Source organism: Garra rufa, chromosome 4 (assembly GCF_049309525.1).
Source record: "Garra rufa chromosome 4, GarRuf1.0, whole genome shotgun sequence".
Lineage (NCBI taxonomy): Eukaryota > Metazoa > Chordata > Actinopteri > Cypriniformes > Cyprinidae > Garra > Garra rufa.
This window is the reverse complement of record NC_133364.1, coordinates 1,706,970-1,733,678: the sequence shown is the minus strand read 5'-3', so window position 1 is coordinate 1,733,678 and position 26,709 is coordinate 1,706,970. Positions and strand designations below refer to the sequence as shown.

Genomic DNA, 26,709 nt, shown 5'->3' with positions numbered 1-26,709 from the left:
TCTAAATATCTGCCATAAAGCACAAGACATTTGAGATCATGTGATTATCAGGTGAGTAAAGCCACTGTGAATCAGCACCTCGGAGCAGTAGGTGTTCTCCATGCGCTGGCTGATGCTGGGCCGCAGACAGGTGAGCGACAGCACTGAGATCAGACTGCCGTTATATTTGTGTCGGGACGGAGCCCAGGACACAGCGGCCGTGCTGGAGTCCAGCATCTTCACGCTGACCGCCTGCGGACGCTCCTGCGGCTGCTCCATCCACTCGCCCGATGAGGCTGAAACACACACACACACACACACACACACACACACGTATGACACACAGCATGTGACACACACAACACACACAAGGTCAGAATGGCTCATACTCAGATAAAAGGTGAATCCGGTGTCGGCAGAACTCTCTCGGGCCTCGCAGTCTCCGGTCGAGCTGAGCGTCGTGACGTGAACGCGATATGTTCCTGCTTCTGAGAGCTCCGTGAAGAACTCGTGAGTGTTCTCATCAACCGTCGCCGTTTCAGTGGAGTTTCCTGCTCAAATGACAAGGAAACAATAGAGAAATGCACTGGTTTTCACTAGTTTTAACGTAAAAACTTTTAGCAGCTGCTTTAAAGTTTTAAGTTAGATCAACTCATTTTATTGTAATGAGTTAAAAAGGCTTGTAGTTTTAAGTCGATTTAACTTAAAATTTTAAAGCAGCTGCTAAACTTAAGTTTTTACGTTAAAACTAGGGAAAACAGTGTGCACTTAAAGAAGGTTTAAATTCTCACCATCGCGGTAGATGTAGATGTTGAATCCGTCGAATGCGGTAGGCGGCCGCGGCGGTAACCAGCGCAGCTCCAGCAGGATGGGCGGCAGTGGCGTGGGCAACACACTGGGTTCAAAAGTCACTTCCATCGCTGACCCCGGCTCATTAGAGTCCTCGTATTCTGGCACCAGCGCGTTCACAAACCCCTCCTCCTCCTCAGTCGGCTCCGCCCACATCAGCTCAGTGCTGCTGTTATGTGCGGGTTCGGCTGTGCTGCTGTAGACGGAGACGGACTCGTTCAGAGGCGTCTGCGTAAAGCTCGTCTTCTCACTGTTCACTTCTTCTTCCTGCTTTTCGACCACAGGGATGTCACGTGCCCGTCGGAGGACTGATGCATTTTGGGACGCCTTGAGAACAGCCCTGTGAAGGTCAGTTCCCGGCGCTCCTCGACCGTTGAGGTGGATGATTTTGAGCGACACGTTGAGAGGAGGATTCGGGACTAGACATGTCAAAACAAACAACATTAGTCATATTTAACCAAACTGATAAAACAACAACAAAAAAAATAAAATAAATGATTTTAATTATTGAAGTTTTTATATATATATATATATATATATATTTCCTATATAAACTATTTTTTTTTACATTTTACTGTAGATTTTTTTCCAGCAGTTTATCTAATTTATTATTTTTTTAAATTAATCTCAGGCAGAACAAAAACTATTAACATGACAAAATATACTAAATTTAAAAAATCTACCATTTTTATGACAATTAAGCACATTTCACTTTAGATTTTTTTTAAATTATCATTATTTTCAACGGTGATTCTATTCTAGGAAGTCATTTATTTAATTTATACATTATTTTTAATTATTAATGAAATTTTTAAAATCGGCTTAAATCAAACTAAAAACAAGAAATATTACCATAAAATACAATATGAATTTACACTTTAATTTAAATATTATGATGTCATTTAGTTTGTAGTTTGTGGGTAAAAATGTGTTTAATTGTCACTAAAATAACTGGTAAAAATAAAAATGATTCTAAAACAGGATACAAAGTAAAAATGCTTAACATTTCCTTCGATTTGATAGTGGAACGCACTCAAAATTGCTGACAGGTGTCATTAATTAGTGAATCTGGCGTGTTTCCATCCATAATTAATGAGGTTCATGCGCTGCCTGCTCCTGCTCCAACCTCGTTGAGTCGTTCCAGCGCTAATTAAAGGTCATTTAAAGGTGAATTTAGAGCTTATGATCAGATGACGGCTGACAGAGGAGTCTGAATGAGTCGTACCGGTGCGGTGGTGCAGGGGCTCGTGGGTAACGTCGCTGCGGCTCACCAGCGTGCTCCTGTTGACCGTGGCCTCTGAGACCAGCTGAAAGCTGATGTTGGTGTAACACGTTCCCGACAGCCAGTGCTTGAACACCGTCTTTCCTTTGAGGAAATCTGCAGAGGCACACAGAGAGAGTCTGAGTTTAGACGTGATGAACACACAAACACTTAACACACATACGCATAACACAAACAGAACACATGCATAATACATACAGAAACACACATGTAACACGCAGAAACACAAGTAACACAGAAAACTACACATGTAACATGCAGAAACATGCAAGTAAAACACAAATACACATTACAGAAACATGCACATGACACAGAAACACATGTGTACCACACAGAAACACACATATCACGCAGAGAAACATGCGTAACACAAAAAGATACACATGTGTAACACAAAAACACATGTGTAACACAGAAACATAAACACATAACACACACGTAATTCACACAGAAGAACAATACATAAGAGAAACACACGTGTCACATGCGTAACACAAAACGAGCACAACATACACATAATACATGCAGAAACACAAAACGCGCAGAAAGACATGTAACAAAATCATACATGCTTAACACACAAACACTTATGAAAACAGAAACATACACACGTGACACACAGAAACACATGCATAACACACAGAAAGACATGTAACAAACGTAACATGCAGAAACGTGTAACACAAAAACATACACATGCGTAACACAAAAAACGTGTAACAGACAGAAACATACACACATAACACACAGAAACACATATGTAACATATGCGTAACATACATAAACATACATGCATAACACGCATAACACAAGCAAGCAGGACATGCATAATACATGCAGAAACACACACACACACACACACACACACACACACACACACACACACATGTAACGTGCAGAAACACAATTAACAGATGCATACACATATAACACATAGAAAGACACACATGTAACACACACACACACACACACACACACACACAACACAGAAACAAACAGAAAGACGTGTAACATACAGAAACACACATGTAATGCAGAAACACACGTGTAACTCAAAAACACACATGTAACACAACAGATACATACACATGACAGAAACACACAGAATGACGTGTAACATACAGAAACACACATGTAACATGCAGAAACGTGTAACAAACACAAAAAATACACATGTAAAAGAAAAATACATGCATAACAGATGGAAACATACACATATAACATGCAGAAAGACACATGTAACAAAATCATACATGCTTAACACACAAACACTTATGAAAACAGAAACATACACACGTGACACACAGAAACACATGCATAACACACAGAAACACATGTAACAAACGTAACATGCAGAAACGTGTAACACAAAAACATACACATGCGTAACACAAAAAACGTGTAACAGACAGAAACATACACACATAACACACAGAAACACATATGTAACATATGCGTAACATACATAAACATACATGCATAACACGCATAACACAAGCAAGCAGGACACGCATAAGACATGGAGAAACACACACAAACACATGTAACGTGGAGAAACACGAGTAACAGAGGCATACACTAGGACACACAGAAACACACACATGTAACACACACAGCACGGAAACATACACATGACACACAGAAACACACGTGTAACACACAGAATGACATGTAACACACAAAAACATATACATGCGGAACACAAAAAACACATGCGTAACAGACAGAAACAAACACACATAACACATGCAGAAACATAGAGAAACACATACAGTATGTAACATATGCTTAACACATAAACATACATGCATAATACATGCAGAAACACACACACACACACACACACACACACACACACACACATGTAACGTGCAGAAACACAAATAACAGATGCATACACATATAACACATAGAAACACACACATGTAACACACACACACACACAACACAGAAACAAACAGAAAGACGTGTAACATACAGAAACACACATGTAATGCAGAAACACACGTGTAACTCAAAAACACACATGTAACACAACACAGATACATACACATGACAGAAACACACAGAATGACATGTAACATGCAGAAACGTGTAACAAACACAAAAAATACACATGTAAAAGAAAAATACATGCATAACAGATGGAAACATACACATATAAAGTGCCGAAACACACATGTAACACACACAACACAGAAACACACGTGTAACACTCAGAAACACACAGTAAGATGTGTAACACAAAAACATACAAATGCGTAACAGAAAAACATATTCATAACAGACAGAAACATACACACAAAAACACGAGTAACAGAAACATACACGCGTAATATGCATGTAACACACAAACAAATGTGTAACACGCAGAAACGCAGAAAGAAACACACAAGTAACACAAAAACATAAATGTGTGTAGCACACAGAAAATCACAGCAATAATAGACAGAAACCTACATAAGACACGCAGAAACAAACATACTGTAACACGAGAGACACACCGCACCTTTATACAGCATGTAGCGCGAGTGAAGGCCCTCCATGTAGCTGATGTTTACTCGTGTGTAGATGTTCCTGTCTGGAGAACGGATCTGAAACACCACGCCAGTCTCTGGAGCCGGACTGTAATCAGACATCTCAACACTGTCTAGAGGAAGAGGCTCTGAACACACACACACACACACACACACACACACACACACACACACACTGATATATCACTCTGGAGTAACAAGAGACTGAAAAATCAATTACATTTTGTTGTAATGAGAATAAAGGCACTCTGTTCGGACCTGAACCTGTTATTGAAAACATAATTGTTTAAAATAAAAGTGGACAGTCTGACTACAATACTACTATACTATGATGTAAGTCATTTTATACCACAGTAACCTTACCACAACATCGCAGATGAACTTTTTTTCAATTGATTTGAATGTATGCCCATTTTTTTTTTCATTGTTTTGTTCTATATTTTGAATTCAGCGCTTAATTTGAGCCGGATGCTGCTGGACCCTGTTCCGGAAAATGGGTTTAAATGTATTTAGAGTATACGTATTGGTCCTCAACATATTTTCGACCAATCAGCTTTGTTTAAGGGGTCATCGGATGTCCAATTTTCCACAAGTTCATATGATTCTTTAGGGTCTTAATGAAAAGTCTCTAATATACTTTGGTTAAAAATTCTCAATAGTAGTGTAATAAAACACCCTTTTACCTTGTCAAAATCAGCTCTGCAAAAAATCAGCTCATTCTATTGCATGGTCCTTTAAATGCAAATGAGCTCTGCTCACCCCGCCTCTCTCTGATGTGGGATTATGAGCTGTAATGTTTACTTTAGACACATTTAGACACATTTAGCCACGTTTACTGGCGAAACTTGCCAACAAGCACAGTATTAAGAAAGGCCATTCGCAAAGATGCATAAAAAAACCTTATCCTCAGTTCTGCTGTGGGTGAAGCTGCATCACAAACGTTTCCCACAAACATAGACGCACATGTAGATCAGGATCGGCGCTTTCCTTTTTAAAAACGAAAGTAACGTTAATCCTCTGCGTCTTCAGCGGCTCAGATGTCGGGAGTAAACGACTGCTGTGTTCATTATTACATCCAACAACAGAACACCTTCAGAGTCACACAACTGTTGACTGTTTCAGCTCGGTGAGGGCGGGGCTAAGGTAAGGCGCTAATGTCAATCAACTATCATGGGAGGAGCCTCTGTCTGTGTGTCATCACACCCACAAGAAGCTTTTAAAAAGTGGATATTACTTTTAAAGATTAAAAAAAATACCACTGGGTGGATTTGTATCATTGTAGGGTGGTTGTGTTCACAAACTGACAACACATTAATGTTCAAACAACATGGAAAAGAGAGTTTTGCATTCAACAACCCCTTTAAATGAGTAGTTCACTTTCAGAACAAAAATTTACAGATAATGTTCTCACCCCATTGTCATCCAAGATGTTCATGTCTTTCTTTCTTCAGTCGTAAAGAAATTATGTTTTCTGAGTAAAACATTTCAGCATTTCTCTGCATGTAATGGACTTCTATGGTGCCCCCGAGTTTGAACTTCCAAAATGCAGCTTCAAAGGCTCTAAATGATCACAGACACGATCACTAAATGATCACTAGTTTGGCAAGACAAGCATTTGGGATAAAAAAGTACATAAGTTGTAAATGTTTTTAGAAAATAACCCATCATTTCACTAGATAAGACCCTTCTTCCTCGTCTGTGATCATTTAGAACCTTTGAAGCTGTATTTTGGAAGTTCAAACTCAGGGGCACTATAGAAGTCCAGTGTTTCCCCTAGGTTTACAGTGTTTGGGGGGGGGGGGGGGGGGGGGGGGGGGGGCTCAGGGGGTTGGGTGCCGGTAGCCAACGTTACTTTTTTTTTCCCGGTACTTTACCCTACTTTGTGAAATAACGAAAACATTATTATAGACTTATTCAGTGGAAAAATAAGTCCAAAACTCTCTATTTTAACATTTTGAACAATAGGGCTCTACCAACTTTTGCTTTTTTTTTTTTTTTAATTCTTGTGTGTATTATTTTTTCTCATAATCAAATTAAAAGTATAAACATTTATTTATTTTTAATCAAATGAAAAATAAACCCTTTTAATTTTTGGCAAACAAACAGAGGTTCCCCTTCAGTCGAATCACTTCGACGTTACATGGGAATTCGCTTAGAATCCAATCATCTCTGAGCCTTATACAAAAGGCCAATGAAAATTGGCGAGTGGCATTTGCATGACGCGCCACGCCCCGTACATACGGGTATAAATAGCGACGTCATGCGCCAGTCAGACAGCTTCTTCGCTTCAGATCCGGTCTGATGTTGAGCTGTTGTCTCTCTACAAGAGCCGATTTTCTTCAAGAAGTTCTTCAAAGAGTTCCTGCTCTCTCTCCTGACGTGTTGCTTACTAAAAGAGATTCTTTTGCAACCGTCAGCGATCTCCTGCGGGCTGCCGTTTTCACGGCCATACAGCCGCTCTGCTTTCCAGCGATAAAAGTCCCGTTGAGTGCACAGCCGCCCCGCGGCTTTTTCCCTGGGCAGACCGGGAGCTAAAAGAGCAATTTCTCGCGGCCGTAAGACGTTCTTTTCAGAATGGCTTTTCGGCCGTGCGCTTCAGGATGCGGTAGTTTCCTCCCTCCTGCGGACGGACATGATCACTGCCTCACGTGTTTGGGGAGTGAGCACGCTGAGGCAGCGTTCATGGATGGTGAATGCATTCATTGCGAATGCATGACCATGACCATGCTGAAGTCCCGCCGCTCGTTCGCGAGGCGGCTCCCCCCGTCTTCCTCCCGCGGTCCGTCGTTAAGCCGCCAATGCTTTTCGGCCACCGCGGCGAGACGCGGGGGGGACTTAACTGTCACCGTGCAGAACGCACCGCCGGCCCAGAAAGCCCTGCGGTCTTCTGTCACACAGCATGGTCCCGTCGAGTTCCCGGAGCAGTACGCTTCCCCGCCCAGCGGGCTGAGCGTCTCCTTCGGTGCTCCTGCGGAGGATGAGATGTCGACCGCAGCATCAGAGGGAGAGTCGTTCGGTGAGGCGGACGCTTCGGCGGCGCGACCCCCTCCAGAGGTGGCCGCTCCGTCTGAGGTGGACGTCGAGCTGTCGACTATGCTTCTCCGGGCCGCCAGGGGGATCGGTTTGGAGGTGCCTCAGGCGCCCCCGGCCGATCCTTCTAGGCTGGATGATTGGTTCCTGGGGAGGGCCCCCGCGGCTCCACCTCGCCCCCCCTCGGTCCCATTCTTCCCGGAGGTGCACGAGGAGCTGACAAGATCTTGGCGGGCCCCTTTTTCATCACGGCCCCGCCCCAGCTCCTCTCCCCTCACCACCCTCGATGGCGGGGCGGCCAGGGGGTATGCAGCGATTCCCCGGGTCGAGCGCGCTGTAGCGGTGCACTTGTGCCCGCGCGGCGCTGCCACCTGGCGGGATCGTCCGCATCTCCCGTCCAGGGCGTGTGAGCGTTCGTCCGCTCTTGCGGGCCGCGTTTATCACGCCGCTGGACAGGCCGCCACCGCCCTGCACGCTATGGCGATCTTACAAGTGTATCAGGCCCAGGCCCTGAAACAGCTGCACGAGGGTGGTCCCGACCAGGGAGTTATGGAAGAACTCCGCGCCGCCACCGACTTCGCCCTACGGGCGACGAAGGTCACGGCGCGTTCCCTTGGTCAGGTGATGTCCACAGCCGTGGTCCAGGAGCGACACCTATGGCTCACTCTGGCCCAGATGGCAGACGTCGACAAGGCTCGCTTTCTTGACGCTCCTGTCTCCCAGAGTGGCCTGTTCGGCGACACTGTCGAGGACTTTGCCCAGCAGTTCTCGGCAGTCCAGAAGCAGAGGGAGGCCATCCAACACATCCTGCCTCGCCGCGAGTCCATCCCGCCGCCGGTGGCTCAGCCTTCCTCCGCTCGTCGCCGAGGGCGCCCCCCCGCGGCCCCCACCAAACCTGCTCCGTCGCCTGCTGAACCCAAGAAGGAGACGGCCCGACGTCGAGCCGGCCGCGGGGGTGGGGCGCCGCCCGCCTCTCAGGGACCTGCAAAGAACACCCGCAAAAGAGCCGCGAAACGTCCCTGACGCGGGCAACCCGGAGGTGGAGAAGTTTGTTCTTCAGGGGACGAGAACATCTACGTCCCCGCTCCCGGTGGAGGGCCGGGGGTTGTTGTGCACTTTAACGCTGCCGCCGGCCCACGGGTCGGCGGTACCCACAACTTCAATAAAAGAGCAATTTCCTTCACCTCCGGGGCCTCGGCCCCGTGTTCCCGTTCCGGGCGGCACCAGGATGCCCTCTCGGAGCCGGACTCGGAGCTGTCTCTCGCCAGCGCGGGAACCTGGGAAGAAGGTAGGCCCTGCTCAGAGCAGCTTGTCTCCCCTTCCTGTTCCCCCCCTAGGCTGCCCCACCACGGTCACGTCGGTCAACGTTCCCTTGACACCCCTGTCGAGGCGCTTGGGGGCCTGGCTTCAGCTCCCCAGCCCCTCGCGGTGGTTGATACGGACGGTACGTCTCGGCTATGCGATTCAGTTCGCCAAAGCTCCGCCCAGGTACAGAGGTGTCCTTCACACTCGTGTCCACTCAGACACCCACGCCGCTGTCCTGCGTGCAGAGGTCGCAGTCCTACTGGCGAAGGATGCGATCGAGCTTGTCCCTCCAGCCGAGATGAGGTCAGGGTTTTACAGTCCCTACTTCATCGTGCCCAAAAAGAGTGGTGGGTTAAGACCCATCCTGGATCTCAGAGTCCTGAATCGGTCCCTTCTCAGGCTGCCGTTCAAGATGCTCACGACGAAGCGCATGCTCACATGCATTCGTCCCCAGGATTGGTTTGCAGCCATCGACCTGAAGGACGCGTACTTCCATGTCTCGATTCTTCCTCGCCACAGGCCCTTTCTTCGGTTTGCGTTCGAGGGTCGAGCATACCAGTACAAAGTTCTCCCATTCGGCCTGTCCCTCTCTCCTCGCGTTTTCACCAAGGTTGCGGAAGCGGCCCTGGCCCCTCTTTGGCTGTCAGGTTTCCGCATCCTCAACTATCTCGACGACTGGCTTCTGTTAGCCCACTCTCGAGAGGTGCTATGCGACCAGAGGGACCTGGTGCTTCAGCACCTCAGCCGCCTGGGCCTTCAGGTCAACCGAGAAAAGAGCAAACTCTCCCCAGTGCAGAGGATCTCTTTTCTCGGTGTGGAGCTGGACTCGGTCTCCATGACAGCCCGTCTCACTAACGAGCGCGCTCAGTCGGTGCTGAGATGTCTAGATTTATTCAGGCACAAGACAGCGGTTCCTCTAAAAACTTTTCAGAGGCTCCTGGGGCATATGGCAGCTGCGGCCGCGGTAACGCCGCTGGGCTTGCTTCATATGAGACCGCTTCAGCACTGGCTACACGACCGAGTCCCGAGACGGGCATGGCACCGTGGCACACTCCGGATTGGCGTTTCCCCGCAGTGTCGCCGCCTGTTCAGCCCGTGGTCAGACCCTGCTTTTCTCCAGGCCGGAGTACCCCTGGGACAGGTGTCCAGGCACATCGTGGTTTACACGGATGCCTCCACCACGGGTTGGGGTGCTGTGTGCAACGGGCAAGCAGCTTCGGGCTCCTGGACAGGACCTCGACTGCAGTGGCACATCAATTGCCTCGAGTTGTTGGCTGTGCTTCTGGCCCTTCGTCGCTTCCGACCGACGTTGCGTCAGAAGCACGTACTTGTGCGTACCGACAGCACTGCGACTGTGGCTTATATCAACCGCCAGGGCGGCCTCCGCTCCCGTCGCATGTCACAACTCGCCCGCCGTCTGCTCCTCTGGAGTCTAACGTGGCTAAAGTCGCTACGTGCCATTCACATTCCGGGGGAACTCAACCGTGCAGCCGATCAGCTCTCACGGCAGTCCACCCTCCCTGGAGAATGGCGACTCCACCCCGAGACAGTCCAGCTGATTTGGAGGCATTTCGGGGAGGCCCAGATAGATCTGTTTGCCTCCCCCGAATCCTCCCACTGCCAGCAGTTCTTCTCCCTCAACGAGGTATCCCTCGGCAGGGACGCTCTGGCCCACAGCTGGCCTCCGGGGCCCAAGTACGCCTTTCCCCCAGTGAGCCTCCTTGCACAGACCCTGTGCAAGATCAGGGAGGACGAGGAGCAGGTTCTCCTGGTCGCCCCATACTGGCCTGCCAGGACCTGGTTCCCAGAACTCATTTCCCTCGCGGCAGCCCCTCCCTGGAAAATCCCCTTGAGGAAGGACCTTCTTTCTCAGGGGATGGGCACTATTTGGCACCCACGTCCCGATCTATGGAACTTGCACGTCTGGCTCCTGGACGGGACGCTTCTGACCTCGCCGGCCTTCCACAGGCCGTGGTAGAAACCATCACTCAGTCCCGAGCCCCCTCTACAAGGCAGGCGTACGCACTGAGGTGGGGTCTATTCGTCGACTGGTGTTCCTCACGAGAACAGGACCCACAGAGATGCACGATTGCAGTAGTGCTTTCCTTCCTGCAAGAGAAGTTGGAGCGCAGGCTGTCCCCTTCGACTCTCAAAGTGTATGTCGCCGCTATTGCCGCACATCACGATGCAGTGGATGGATCATCCCTAGGTAAGCACCCTCTGGTCGTGAGATTCCTCAGAGGCGCTAGGAGGATCAATCCTCCCAGACCGCGCCTCGTACCCTCTTGGGACCTCTCCGTCGCCCTCCAGGGCCTGCGGGGACCTCCCTTCGAGCCCCTCGCCTCAGTTGAGCTTAAGTTTCTGTCATTGAAGACAGCGCTCCTGACTGCGTTGGCCTCCATCAAGAGGGTGGGGGATCTGCAAGCTTTCTCTGTCGACGAAGCGTGCCTGGAGTTCGGGCCCGGCGATTCTCACGTCATCCTGAGACCCCGGCCCGGCTATGTGCCCAAGGTTCCCACCACGCCTTTCCGCGATCAGGTGGTGAACCTGCAAGCTCTGCCCTTGGAGGAGGCAGACCCAGCTATAGCATCGTTGTGTCCAGTCCGTGCTCTGCGCACCTACGTAGACCGCACTCGGCACTTCAGACGCACCGAGCAGCTCTTTGTTTGCTTCGGAGGTCAGCAGAAAGGGAATGCTGTCTCCAAACAGAGGTTGGCGCATTGGGTGGTAGAAGCCATCTCCCTGTCTTACTTATATCAGGGAGAGCCTTGCCCCTTAGGCTTGCATGCCCACTCCACACGGAGTGTTGCATCTTCCTACGCGTTGGCACATGGCGCCTCATTAGCGGACATCTGCAGAGCTGCCGGCTGGGCGACACCAAATACCTTTGCCAGGTTTTACAACCTTCGCTTAGAGGCCGTCTCTTCCCGAGTTCTGACAGGTGACCGGGAGGACGGCTAGTGTCGGCTTGCTGCGCCATTCCCACGTGGATCCGTGCGCTATCTCCCAGTTTGTTCCCTCCGGCGAACCTGGGTCCTCCATGCCCCTCAGTCCGGGCTAGACGCGGAGTAGCTCTTGACTGTGCTCCTGCCGGGTCTCCTTCGCCCCGCAGGTTGTGGCTATTTTTCTCTATATTTTTCCAGGGGTCAACCAGAAGGCCTCTGTTTCCCTCGTATATCCCTAAAACCCCCTTATGGATATATTGAATTTCTTACTTTCACATGGACAGAATTCATGTCTCCGCCCCCCCAACCCCTGCTTCAGTTTCTGGCATCCCTGGGGACCCCCCTTCTCGGGCCCCAGGGCGTTGGGAAGGTTACGTTTACGTCCGCCTGTTGACACGTCCGCCTGCCGGCACGTGGTCGTTGCGTAACGCGGCGCAGGGACGTGGCTTGTTCCATAGGGTCAGTTCCCATGTAACGTCGAAGTGATTCGACTGAAGGGGAACGTCTAGGTTACGTAGGTAACCCTCGTTCCCTGAAGGAGGGAACGGAGACGTTACATCCCCTGCCACGTCCCTGTCGTCGCGCTGACGCCGGCTCATCCCGGCTCCTCAGCGAAGAACCTGTCTGACTGGCGCATGACGTCGCTATTTATACCCGTATGTACGGGGCGTGGCGCGTCATGCAAATGCCACTCGCCAATTTTCATTGGCCTTTTGTATAAGGCTCAGAGATGATTGGATTCTAAGCGAATTCCCATGTAACGTCTCCGTTCCCTCCTTCAGGGAACGAGGGTTACCTACGTAACCTAGACGTTTACTGTTAAAATCAATAAATAATAATAATTTAACATTTAAATAATATTTGTAGTATTTTTTCTACAATTAAGTGGTTAATCTTGTTATATTTATTTTTATCATATATATTGTTTCATGTCAATTATTTAAATAGGAATATATAAACAACTACATTATACTGTACAAAAGTAATACAAGACTAATGTTCTGTTACATGTTACTTTTATTTTGACAGGTTGCCTTGAAGTTTCTGTGTGTGTACAGCATGTTATGATGCTAGTTTTCTCAAATGAAACGGTAAAAGTGACACTCACAGCAGCTTTGGATATTGAGTTTATCTGTTCATGCGAGATGCAAATGCCCAAAATTAGCGGGAGCGTCACGTGTGCTTCAGTATATGCGTGTAGTAAAAGCGCGTCTCCACCATTCATACATACAGAGGCAAACGGAGCATGCAGGATTCATATTGAAACGGTCTTTTTGCATTTCAGTTTTCACAGACACTAGTCCATATCGCGATTTGAATGAAGTAACAGACCAACTTTTGATTTATTAATCCAAAAATCGACGAATTTACGTGGCATTTCGCGCTATAGTAGATTCGGTTTTTATGAATGGAGTCCGCGATCCCGTCTGTGTTTTCGCAGATGAGACATTGTAAACACGCGATCATGTAAAGACAGAAATGACATGCCTTCGTGTAAATAAGATAAATAACACAAGGCAATTTAGTTTGTTTAATAAAAGAACAATGTATAGCCCTGTTCTATAGGAAAGATAACCTTAATGACTTCTATTGTGATCTGACGCTATATCAAAAATAAAATGAACTTGACATTCAAGGGGGGCGGGGCGCCCCCCTAAGTTAATGGTAGGGGAAACACTGAAGTCCATTATATGCAGAGAAATGCTGAAATGTTTTACTCAAAAAACATAATTTCTTTACGACTGAAGAAAGAAAGACATGAACATCTTGGATGGCAATGGGGTGAGTACATTATCTGTACATTTTTGTTCTGAAAGTGAACTACTCCTTCAACTTCTGTTTTGGATCCGGCAATTATTAATTTACAAATTAAGCACTGATTTTGATGCAATAATTTCCCACATATGTCTTACTGGTGAGCACAGGGATGGTTCTGACGGCTCTGGATGCGCTGCTGTCGTTCCCCAGCATCAGACTGACGGAGTAACACAGGCCGTGGTACGAGGCGTTGAACTGGAGCGGCTGCGGCAGGGTCTGAGCGTCGGCGGGTCGCGTGAACAGCAGCGTGTGCGTGTGCGGCTCTCCGGAAACACGCACCGAATACACGGACACCTCGGGCCTCACGTCATCGGCGTCCAGCGACAGCAGCATCCGGCTGTCATCCTGCAACTCTACCTGGAACGGAGCCGCGCGCTGAGAGGAACAGGAAGAAGCGGAGCGTGAGTCAAGAGCACATCGACCCACAATCAATGCAAACCACATCATCGTGACGGCATTAATAATGAACGCAAAACACAAACACATAAACAAACCATCACTAATGACATTCAAGAGCAGGAGCACCACAGATCCGGACTGGGGCTCACAAATGCCCTGAGGCTTTACAGATTTTCTCAGACAATCAGTGCAGAAACCCTGCGGAGATTCTGGTGAAGAAAAGGTAATATTGCTGTTATCATCTGAGTCTGAAGATTTAATATGAGATGAAGAGACTCAAAGACATATGAGAAGAGATCACTATAATACTGCAATAACACTACAACAATGGCATTTTGATAAAAGTGACATACTATTATGATTTTTGTTCATATTACACTTAGAAAAAGTTTTGAGATATACATTTGAAATTGCAAGAAAAAAATCTGAATTGTAAGAAATGAATTTCTTAGATAAAAAGTCGCAATTACATTTTTTTATTTCTTGACGGAAACTTTGAATTTTAGTTGAAATTTTCGTAGTTGTTCATTTTTAATAGTTTTCGTTATAGGGATGTTAAAAATATCAAAATCTCACGATGCGAATAATATCGCGATGCGAAGTCCACGATACAATATGTATTGCGATATCTGAAAAAGAAAGGAAGAATTGGAAACTCAAAATTGCAAGGAAAAAATCTGAATCATGAGAAAGAATTCTGAGATAAAAAGTCGCAATTAATTTTTTTTATTTCTTGACAGAAACTGCTTCCATGATTTTTAGTTGAATTTTTCAAAGTTTTGTTGTTAATTTTTAATAGTTTTTGCTATAGGGATGTAACAATATCAAAATCTCATGATATGATAATATCAAGATAAAAGGGTTTAAGCATAAAAACAATAAGTCTAATACTGCTTTAAATTGTTGTTTATATATATATATATATATATATATATATATATATATATATTAAAATGTTTTCTGTTTAATTTAATTGCATTTTTGTTTTTCTGAGCAAAAAATAAATATCCTACATTTTTCCCTAATTTACAGAAGACACTAAAATGTCATTTAGGTAACAATCTTGTCAGACATATTGACAACAAAAATCAATTACTAAAAAATCACTAATCATGCTAGCGACAATCTAATCATGCTAGCAACATGCTAGTAGCATCTTAATCATGCTAAAAACATGCTAGAAACAGGCTAACGGCATGCTAACCATGCTAGTAACATGCTAATAGCTTGCTAATCATGCTAGAAACATGCTAACAACATGCTAATTATGTTAGAAACAGGTAAACGACATGGTAATCATGCTAGTAGCATGTTAGAAACTAGCTAATCGTGCTAGAAACACATTAACAACATGATAAAAATAGTAGAAACAGGCTAACAACATGCTAATCATGCTAGAAACATGTTAACCACATGTTAATCATGCTAGTAGCATGCTAATAACTAGCTAATCATGCTAGAAACATGCTAACAACATAATAATTATGTTAGAATCAGGTTAACGACATGCTAATAATGCTAGAAACATGTTAACAACATGATAAAAATATTAGAAACAGGCTAACGACATGCTAATCATGCTAGTAGCATGCTAATAACTAGCTAATAATGCTAGAAACATGCTAACAACATGTTAACCAGGCTAGAAACATGCTAACAACATGCTAATCATACTAGAAACATGATAATCAGGCTAGAAACATGTTAACCACATTTTAATCATGCTAGCAACTTGCTAATCATGCAAGTAATACTAACAATGCATGTAACATGCTAATCATGCTACAAAAATGCTAACAACATGTTAATGATGCTAACAACATGCTAGCAACATGCTAGCAACACACTATTGACATTTTAATCATGTTACAAACATGATAGAAACAGGCTAACATCATAACATGCTAATCAGGCAAGAAACATGTTAACATGTTTGTCATGCTATTAACTTGCTAATCATGCTAACAATGCTAGTAATGCTAACAATGCATGTAACATGCTTATGTTAGAAACAGGTTAATGACATGCTAATAATGCTAGAAACATGCTAACAACATGATAAAAATATTAGAAACAGGCTAACGACATGCGAATCGTGCTGGTAGCATGCTAATAATTAGCTAATAATGCTAGAAACATGCTAACAACATGATAAAAATATTAGAAACAGGCTAACGACATGCTAATTGTGCTAGTAGCATGCTAATAATTAGCTAATAATGCTAGAAACATGCTAACAACATGATAAAAATATTAGAAACAGGCTAACGACATGCTAATCGTGCTAGTAGCATGCTAATAACTAGCTAATTATGCTAGAAACATGCTAACAACATGCTAATCATACTAGAAACATGATAATCAGGCTAGAAACATGTTAACCACATTTTAATCATGCTAGCAACTTGCTAATCATGCAAGTAATACTAACAATGCATGTAAAATGCTAATCATGCTACAAAAATGCTAGCAACTTGTTAATGATGCTAACAACATGCTAGCAACATGCTAGCAACACACTATTGCCATTTTAATCATGTTACAAACATGATAGAAACATGCTAACATCATAACATGCTAATCAGGCAAGAAACATGTTAACATGTTTGTCATGCTATTAACTTGCTAATCATGCTAACAATGCTAGTAATGCTAACAATGCATGTTAGAAACATGCTAAGAACATGCTAATTGTGCTAGAAAAATGCTAGTGCCTTGCTAATCATGCTAGAAAAATGTTAACAACATGTTAATGATGGTAACAACATGCTAGCAACACACTATTGACATTTTTATCATTTTACAAACATGCTAGAAACATGATAATCATGCTTAAAACATGCTAGTAACTTTTAACTCATGCTAGCTACACGTTAGCAACATGTTAAAACATGCTATCTATCCATTTATCCATTCATCTGACAGACTGTATTGGCTTCAAAACATTCAAGCTTTTAAGCTTTAAAACTACTTTGAACTTCAATCTTTTTCAGACGGAAAACCATTAAATTTCTACCATTTCTAAAACTTAAAACCTTCAAAGCTTTTTAAAACTTTTAAACTTTTTCCACACTTTCTGATCAGGCTTTTCTAGCCAACTTAAAGTTTGTCTTGACTTTCTTTATCTAGTTTTTTAAATTGTAACTGATGTGTAAACTATTAATATTGAATTGTAAATATTTATTTGCAAAAAAAAAAAAAAGTATGTTTTTAACGTTACACGTTTTTAAATCTGAGGATTGACGACATTAAAATATCAAAAGTATGTGTGAGATCTGCTGAAATGCAGATGAAGTCTGGATGAGCTGCTGAATACTGAGAGGTGTTGAGATGCTGGACATGAATATTGTGTGTTCCTGCGACACGTGTGTTTGGAGCCAATGCTCGCCGCCGCTCTCTGTGTGACTTCAACCTGCTGCCAACGGCTAAACGCCAACAAACCCAGCGGTGGAAGGTCAGAGAGACAGAGAGGATTATGGGATTACAGCAAACACAGGCGTCATTACGGTACAGATGTGAGACTTTAGCAGCACAGAGATCATGATGATGGTGAGCGAGTGTTAATTAGCACAGAAAGCACACGCGTGTTCAGTCTGTGCTCAATTTGACCACCAGATACGGCTTTATCACAGAGAATGATTATGGAAACAAATGTTGGCGGCTTCTAATCTAATCAAACCTGACTCAAATGGCAGTGTTCAAAAAAACGTGAATCTATTATAAAATGGAATTGATTGCTGTGCTCAAAGCTGTCATTTTTTACACATTTTGTGTTAAAATCTTATTCTCAATGATGATATATTGAGATTTAACCACATTGAAATATTTTAGTTTTAGTCTTTTCTGCTCACCAATGCTGTATTTTTTTGATCAAACATACTGTAAAAATGTGAAATATTATTCTAATTTGAAATAGTTGCTTTCTGTGTGAATATCTGTTAAATTGTAATTTATTTCTGTGATCAAAGCTGAATTTACATTTGAATTTTCATTTTGTAACTTTGTAAGTGTCTCTACTGACACATTTGATCAATTGAATGCATCCCTGATGAATAAAAGTGTTAATTTCTTAAAAAAACAAAAAAACAAAAAAAAAACAAATGAGTTCAACAAGAGTATAATATCCAAAAAACAAATTATAAAATTTTAAGTATTAAAAATACTGATATTTTTAAATAATAATTGATATTCAAAACATTAATAGTAAATTGTAAATATTTTGTTATTATTTATAAATAACAAATAGCTCAAATATTTTATGTTTTGAATAATATTTGTCATGAAAAGAATTTAAACACACAAAAAAATAGGCCAAATATGATTTCTTATTTCTCTATTTTGATTTTGGGGGTTTACATTTTTTATTTTTATGGGGAAACATAAAAAAAATTTAAATCTAAAAAAGTCCAAACTTTTGAACAACTGTATGTTAAAAATATTTGATTTTAAAATAGTATTAAAATAATATTTAAATAAATTATGATTTAAATTGTAAATTTATAAGTGTCTTTACTGACACTTCTGATCAATTTAACGCATCCTTGATGAATAAAAGTGTTAATTTCTTAAAAAAAAAAAACTAAATTACTCGTTTTCAACCAAAAAAATATTATTACAAAAATTCAAATCTTAACATTTTAAGTATTAAAAATAATAATGTTTTTAATAATAATTAATATTTAAAATATTAATATTAAATTGTAAATATTTTGTTATTATTTATAAATAACAAATATTTAAAATATTTTATGTTTTGAATAATATTTGTCATGAAAAGAATTTAAACACAAAAACACACACAAAAAAAGGCCAAATATGATTTCTTATTTCTCTATTTTGATTTTGGGGGTTTATATTTTTTATTTTTATGGGGAAACATAAAAAAAAATTCAATTCTAAAAAAGTCCAATCTTAAAATTTTAAGTATTAAAAATAATAATAATTGATATTTAAAACATTAATATTAAATTGTAAATATTTAGTTCTTATTTATAAATAGCAAATATTTAAAATATTTTATGTCTTGAATAATATTTGTTGAAAAAGAAAACTTAAACACACAAAAATAGGCCAAATATGATTTCTTATTTCTCTATTTTGATTTTGGGGGTTTTACAAGGTTTTCTATAAACATTCTAGGAACAAAAAAAAAATCCAAATCCAAAAAAGTCCAAACTTTGAACAACTTCTATATTAAAAATATTTGATTTTAAAATATTATTTAAAAAATATTTAAATAAATTAAACAAAACCTGTTTAAAAATATTTAAATATGATTTAAATTTAATTTCTTAAATAATATTTTTGTTGAAATTTTGTCATAAAAAAAAAAAAAAAAAAAAAAAAAAAACTTTTTCAGCTTCTGTTCAGTTTTTGTTCTGGAACATCAGACCTGCGTCTAAACGTGGTGCATTTATAAACGAGAAGAAAAGAGCAGAAAATCTCAGGAAAGACAGACGATGGGCAAAACGCGTAGAACTGATGCAGAGCGGATGAACCCTTTAAAACGGACACACGTCAAGCTCGAGCAGCACGTGAGGATGATGAAGCTCGGCTGAGGAATCTCTGTCAGATAATGTCACAGCAGAGGCCTTTCAGAGCTCAAATGAATGAAGGTCAGGATCTGAATGACGGAGGCCGTCGGCCTCACGCAGCTGCTGACATTATCATGCAAACGGAGAATCGGAGACACAACATCCCGCTCCTCCAGCGCTTCTGACGCTCGAAACAAGAGAAAGAGCAGCGGAAGCACAGTCTGATGATGAAGATGAGGCTAAAGCGCTGGATTATCATCTTTAATCCGTCGGAAAGTGAGGGCGCAGTAATAATCTTGCTTTTAATCGCTCAACCCACAGTACTTCTGTGTTCCAGAGAGACAAAGGTCTCCAGATTAACGACCACAATAAACCCATTTGTGCTTTGCACTCTAAAACATAAAGGTTCCTTATTGGCATTCATGAAGCCATTAAAGGATCTTTAGAGTGGAAAAAGTTTTTTTTAAAAGCCAATTCATTCATGTCTGTTTTGACCTCTCGAAGAGATGCGTTTTTTATATATTTTTTTAAATGCATAGTTTTTAGTAACGGAATGAAAGTTTGCAAATGCTTGAAGAGCCTCAAAATACACATCATTTATTTTTATTCAGATTTTTTGCAGGCATTTTTGAAGAGATATAACCATTTAAAAAATTTCTGTCGGTTTGTATGGAATGACATTAGTGTCAAAAATACTTTTTTGTTAAATTATGTATGGAGTTATATTAGTGTCAAAAACTTTTATAAAATATATTTAGGCTTTTCCTCATATCTCACACACTTTTGGACTGAATTTTATTCATGAACATGAATATTTAAGGCTACTAACGAACCCATTTGTGCTTTGCATTTTTAAACATAAAGGTTCGTTATTGCCATTCATGAAGCCATTAAAGGATCTTTAGAGTGGAAAAAGATTTTTTAGATAACTAAAATGTTCTTCACACTAAGAAAAATGTTATTTTAAGAGCTAATGAGAGATTTAAGAGCTTTGGGGAACCATTATAATACATTCATATCTGTTTTGACCTGGAAGAGATGCATTTTTTGTTTTTATTTTTAAATGCATAGTTTTTAGTAACGGAAGGAAAGTTTGCAAATGCTTGAAGAGCCTCAAAATACACATCATTTATTTTGATGATTTTGGCAGTTATTTTTTAAGAGATATAACCAATTAAAATTTTTTAGTAATTCTAACCTGGGTTTGTATGGAATGCCATTAGTGCCAAAAATATTTTAGTTTAATTCTGTATGGAGTTATATTAGTGTCAAAAACTTTTATAAAATATATTTAGGCTGTTCCTCATGTCCTCATGAATTTTGTTGGTGAACATGAATATTTAAGGCTACTAACGAACCCATTTGTGCTTTGCATTTTTAAACATAAAGGTTCGTTATTGCCATTCATGAAGCCATTAAAGGATCTTTAGAGTGGAAAAAGATTTTTTAGATAACTAAAATGTTCTTCACACTAAGAAAAATGTTATTTTAAGAGCTGCTGAGAGATTTAAGAGCTTTGGGGAACCATTATAATACAATATATAATTTATATCTGTTTTGACCTGAAAGAGATGCATTAAAAAAAAAAAATTTTGGCATAGTTTTTAGTAACAGAACGAAAGTTTGCAAATGCTTGAAGAGCCTCAAAATAAACATTGTTTATTTTTTTCAGATTTTTGGCAGTTATTTTTTAAGAGATAAAACCATTTAGAATTTTTCCGTCATTCTGACCTGAGTTTGTATGGAACTCCATTAGTGTCAAAAAAACATTTAGTTAAATTATGAATGGAGTTCTATAAGTGTCAAAGACTTCTATAAAATATATTAAGGCTTTTCCTCATATCTCACACGTTTTGGACTGAATTTTGTTGGTGAACATGAATATGTATGGCTATTAATGAACCACTGCAGCATGAAATTAATGACTTTTTCATCTGAAGGTGAAAGTCTATGCAAGTAACATTTTCAGAGTAACATTTATGTTGTTTGATGTTGTGTTGTCAGAAATAACTATGTAGGTTTTAGAAATTTGGACTGATTTTGAGCAAATCATAAATTTAATTTATTCATTTCACTGGTGTAATACTGGTAATTCTCAGATTACATGCTCTTATGAATTAAAATAAAATGTCTCATCCATATAGGCCAAAAATCATTAGGATATTAAGTAAAGATCATGTTCCATGAATGTATTTTGTAAATTTCCTACCGTGAATACATCAAAATATATTCAGATTGCAGATTTTCAAAGAGTCGTATCTCAAATCAGCCAAATATTGTTTTATTCTAACAAACCATACATAAAAAGCTTATTTATTCAAAAAATGTATCCTTATGACTGTTTTTTTTTTTGGTCCAGGGTCACATATATGCATTTTTAATATATAATTTAACGTTTTCTAATTAACAAAAGAAGTAAATGTAGTAATAATGTGGTAATAACATGGTAACATACAAAACTTTTTTGAAAATATTTTTTTCCCAATGAAATTAATGAGAAGTTGCTAATCAGAGCTGAAGAATGTTGATTCAGGACCGTTTTATTAAACTAATGATTCTTGTGAAATCTGAAAGTAACAGACAGATTTTGAACGCATTATGAGCCATTTTTCTTACTACGAAGAAGATTTTACAAAATCTAAAAAAGTGTTTTCCACTAAAAATGTCCTTTGATTGTAAGGCTTTTTAAAGGATGTTCATGCCAACAACAAACTGTTATTTTTAGGAGTGTCAGACGAGCAGCTCCTGCATGAGGGAGGATGACGAGCGGCATGTTCTGCAGACGCTGCAGGTGCTGTAATTGCATGAGGAGAGACACTCCTATGGCTTTTAATTAAAACCAAACACACTGGTGTGTTCAGTGCAGCGAGAGGACGGTCAGACGGCCAGGAAACACAACAAAGAGCCCACGCTGACACACACACACACACACACACACACACACACACACACACACACACAGAGGCATAAACCTCTCCCACCGGACCACAGGAGGTCCAAACCCGCCCACTGACCGCCGACTCGCCCAATCAGCTGCTCCGCCCACTCCAGAGGAGCGTGTGATTGGCAGATCTGACTCAGCAGCTTTTTTTTGTCTTGAACTCTTTTGTGAGTTTCTGAAGAGGAAACAATGAGTGAATCTCTGTCTTTCTCTCTCTCTCTCTTTTTCACACACACACATTCCAAAGTCCATCTAAAGAGATTAATAAAATTAACAATTATCTTCTAATTTGTGACCCTGGACAACAAAACCAGTCATAATTTTTTTTAAATTTAGATGAATACAAACTGAATTTTCAGCATCATTACTACAGTCTCCAGTGTCACTTGATCCTTCAGAAATCATTCTAATATTCTGATTTCCTGCATTTATTTGATTAAGAATACTGTAAAAATGTGAAATATTATTCTAATTTAAAATACATGATTTCCATTTGAATATCTGTTAAAATGTAATTTATTTCTGAGATCAAAACTGAATTTTCAGCATCATTACTCCAGTCTCAAGTGTCACATGATCTTTCAGAAATCATTCTAATATACTGATTTCCAGCATTTATTTGAGTAAAAATACTGTAAAAATGTGAAATATTATTCTAAATTAAAATACATGTTTTCCATTTGAATATCTGTTAAAATGTGATTTATTTCTGTGATCAAATCTGACTTCTCAGCATCATTACTCCAGTCTTCAGTGTCACATGATCCTTCAGAAATCATTCTAATATGCTTTTTCCTGCATTTATTTGATTAAAAATACAGTAGAAAATGTGAAATATTATTCTAATTTAAAATACACATTTTCCATGTGAATATCTGTTAAAATGTAATTTATTTCTGAGATCAAAACTGAATTTTCAGCATCATTACTACAGTCTCAAGTGTCACATGATCTTTCAGAAATCATTCTAATATACTGATTTCCAGCATTTATTTGAGTAAAAATACAGTAAAAACATGAAATATTATTATATTTTAAAACAGCTGTTTTTCTACGTGAATATCTGTTAAAATGTAATTTATTTCTGTGATCAAAACCGTATTTTCAGCACCGTCTTCAGTGTCACATGATCTTTCAGAAATCATTCTAATATGCTGATTTGCTGCTCAAGAAACATTATTATCAATGTAACAGTTGTTCTACCCAATATTTTTGTGGAAACGATCATACATTTTATTTTTCATTAATCATAGATGAATATAAAGATCAAAAGAACGGCATTTATTTGAAATAGAAATCTTTCGGAACATTATAAACGATTTTACTGTCACTTTTGATCAATTTATTCTCGTCAAGCTTTTGTTTTTAAAATATTATAATATTTTTGTAATAACACTTTTGTTGTGAATTCGCTATGAAAAAATGTTAACACACAAAGCGTAACAATCCTAACAAGCCAAGAATAATTTCTTTTGATTTGGGGGGTTTCAGGGTGTTTTCTATGAGAACGTTCAGGAACATCAAACTATAAAAACATAATGCATTTATATGGCGGTGAGCATGAGCTGCGGGGAATGGATTTGAAACGTCTCCGGTTGAGATACAGGAGTCTTTGTGCAGGAGAGAGAGAGAGAGAGAGAGAGAGAGCAGCTCAAGGTCTGACGTCCAGTGAGTGAGAGTCATGTGACCGACACCGCAGACGCCGCACATCACACACCGACACACATCGCTTCATCAAACACATCTGACATGAAACCAACTGGAGACTCATATCTTTAGCACTAAACCACTGAAATAACAGCATGACAATCTGCCATTCTGTGGATTCAGTGGCTGCGAATGAGACATGCGGAGACGAGACGAGGCGAGTGTCAATGGCCGTCCTGTGTGTGTCTTCATGAATGATGACAAAGAGCGTCAATGAGGCCAGACACATATTCAGCAGCCGTAACAAACACCAGCCAACGGGGAAAAATGCACAGAATATCACTTTACATTTTCCACTATTGACATCTAAAACATTCTTAAATCAAAATATGTTTAATGGAGAAGCAAAATGACATGAAAAATATAGCAAAATTAAGCTTGTGTAGGCTTAAAATCAACAAAATCAAAATAAAACGCAGTGTAGTTTTAACATGAAATGTTTTAACTTGTAATGAGAAGCACTCAATAAAAGAGAAGCATTTCCCACCAAAATAAAAGTTTGATAGTTTAAAATGAAAAAAATTATAAGTCATAGATTTTACTGTTGTAAAATAAAATAATTATTTTACATTTATAAGTAAAATGTTACTATAGTATTATTATAAAAATATTAATATTTGTATTTAGTTATAACAATAAAACATTTTACTGTAATTTTACTGTTGTAAAATAAAATAATTATGTTAATTTTTAAATACATATTTATTATTTTAAAGTAAAATATTACTATAGTATTACTATAAAAATTGATATTAATATTTTATTTAGTAATAACAATAAAACATTTTACTGTAATTTAACTAATCTTTTATTAATTTATTTATTAATTCATCTTTTATTAATGTATTAATCTTAATACACATTTTTTATTTTAAAGTAAAATATTACTATAGTATTACTAGAAAATATTAATATTTTTATTTTTATTTAGTAATAACAATAAAACATTTTACTGTAATTTTACCGTTGTAAAATAAAACAATAATGCTAATTTTCTTAAATACACATTTTTTATTTTAAAGTAAAATATTACTATAGTATTACTATAAAATATTAATATTATTTTTTTATTTAGTAATAACAATAAAAAATGTTATAAAATAAAACAATTATGTTACTTTTCTTAAATACACATTTTTTACAGTAAAATATTACTACTATTAAAAAATAAATTATAAATATTTTTATTTAGCAATAATAAAACATTTTACTGTAATTTTACTGTTGTAATATAAAACAATAATGCTAATTTTCTTAAATACACATTTTTTACAGTAAAATATTACTACTATTAAAAAATAAATTATAAAAATATTTTTATTCAGCAATAATAAAACATTTTACTGTAATTTTACTGTTGTAATATAAAACAATAATGCTAATTTTCTTAAATACACATTTTTTACAGTAAAATATTACTACACTATTAAAAATAAATTATAAATATTTTTATTTAGCAATAATAAAACATTTTACTGTAATTTTACTGTTGTAATATAAAACAATAATGCTAATTTTCTTAAATACACATTTTTTACAGTAAAATATTACTACACTATTAAAAAATTTATTATAAATATTTTTATTTAGCAATAATAAAACATTTTACTGTAATTTTACTGTTGTAAAATAAAATAATTGTTACTTTTCTTAAATAAATAAATATATTTTTAAAGTAAAACATAACTATAGTATTACTATAAAATATTCATATTTGTATTTAGTAATAACAATAAAAAATTTACTGTAATTTTACTGTTGTAAAATGAAATAGTTACTTTTCTTAATACACATTTTTTATTTTAAAGTAAAATATTACTGTAGCATTACTATAAAATATTAATATTTTTATTTAGCAATAATAAAACATTTATTTTTTTAGACATATTGAAAACTTCAACCAAAGCTCAACAAACAAGCACAAAAACCCTTCCTTTATTTATTATTATTATCAACACAAATTTATTGTTTGTCCTTAATTGTGCAGCCCTAATTTTAAGCATTTTAAACATATACTTATATTTAATATATTTTTAAGAAAACTCTTTTATTTTAGAGTTTCTTACTTTGTTTCTTATTATTTCATATATATTCAGGCTAAATCGTTCAGCTAATTTTCCTGGATATTTTTTAAATCACAATATCAATATTTATGAGATTATTTAAAAAATATATATATATTATCCCCCAAATATTCTCATTAAATTTTGATGCATTTTTAATAAAAAACAAGACTAATATCTTCAGTCATCTTGCTTCTCCAGTACAAGTATCTTGATTTAAGAAAGTTTAGATATTTGCACTGAAAAAAAAACAGAAATTTTGAGGAAGAACATAGCTTTTGCAGTGCATTTGACTCTTTGTTACTGGTTTGTGCTTCAGC

At 39.1% G+C, this 26,709-nt stretch overlaps 1 protein-coding gene across 2 annotated transcripts in view; it reads right to left on the bottom strand.

Annotated features, from left to right (window-relative positions):
• ptpro (protein tyrosine phosphatase receptor type O) overlaps nt 1-26,709 on the bottom strand; it is a 59,515-nt gene that overhangs the window by 27,972 nt on the left and 4,834 nt on the right. For both annotated transcript variants that reach the window (XM_073838010.1, XM_073838011.1), the window contains exons 2-7: nt 13,841-14,120; nt 4,620-4,775; nt 2,054-2,206; nt 771-1,247; nt 369-530; nt 79-275 (exon numbers count right to left, since the gene is read on the bottom strand). In XM_073838010.1, coding sequence (XP_073694111.1) covers nt 79-275; nt 369-530; nt 771-1,247; nt 2,054-2,206; nt 4,620-4,775; nt 13,841-14,120 — 1,425 coding nt within the window. The remainder of the gene's footprint in view (nt 1-78; nt 276-368; nt 531-770; nt 1,248-2,053; nt 2,207-4,619; nt 4,776-13,840; nt 14,121-26,709) is intronic.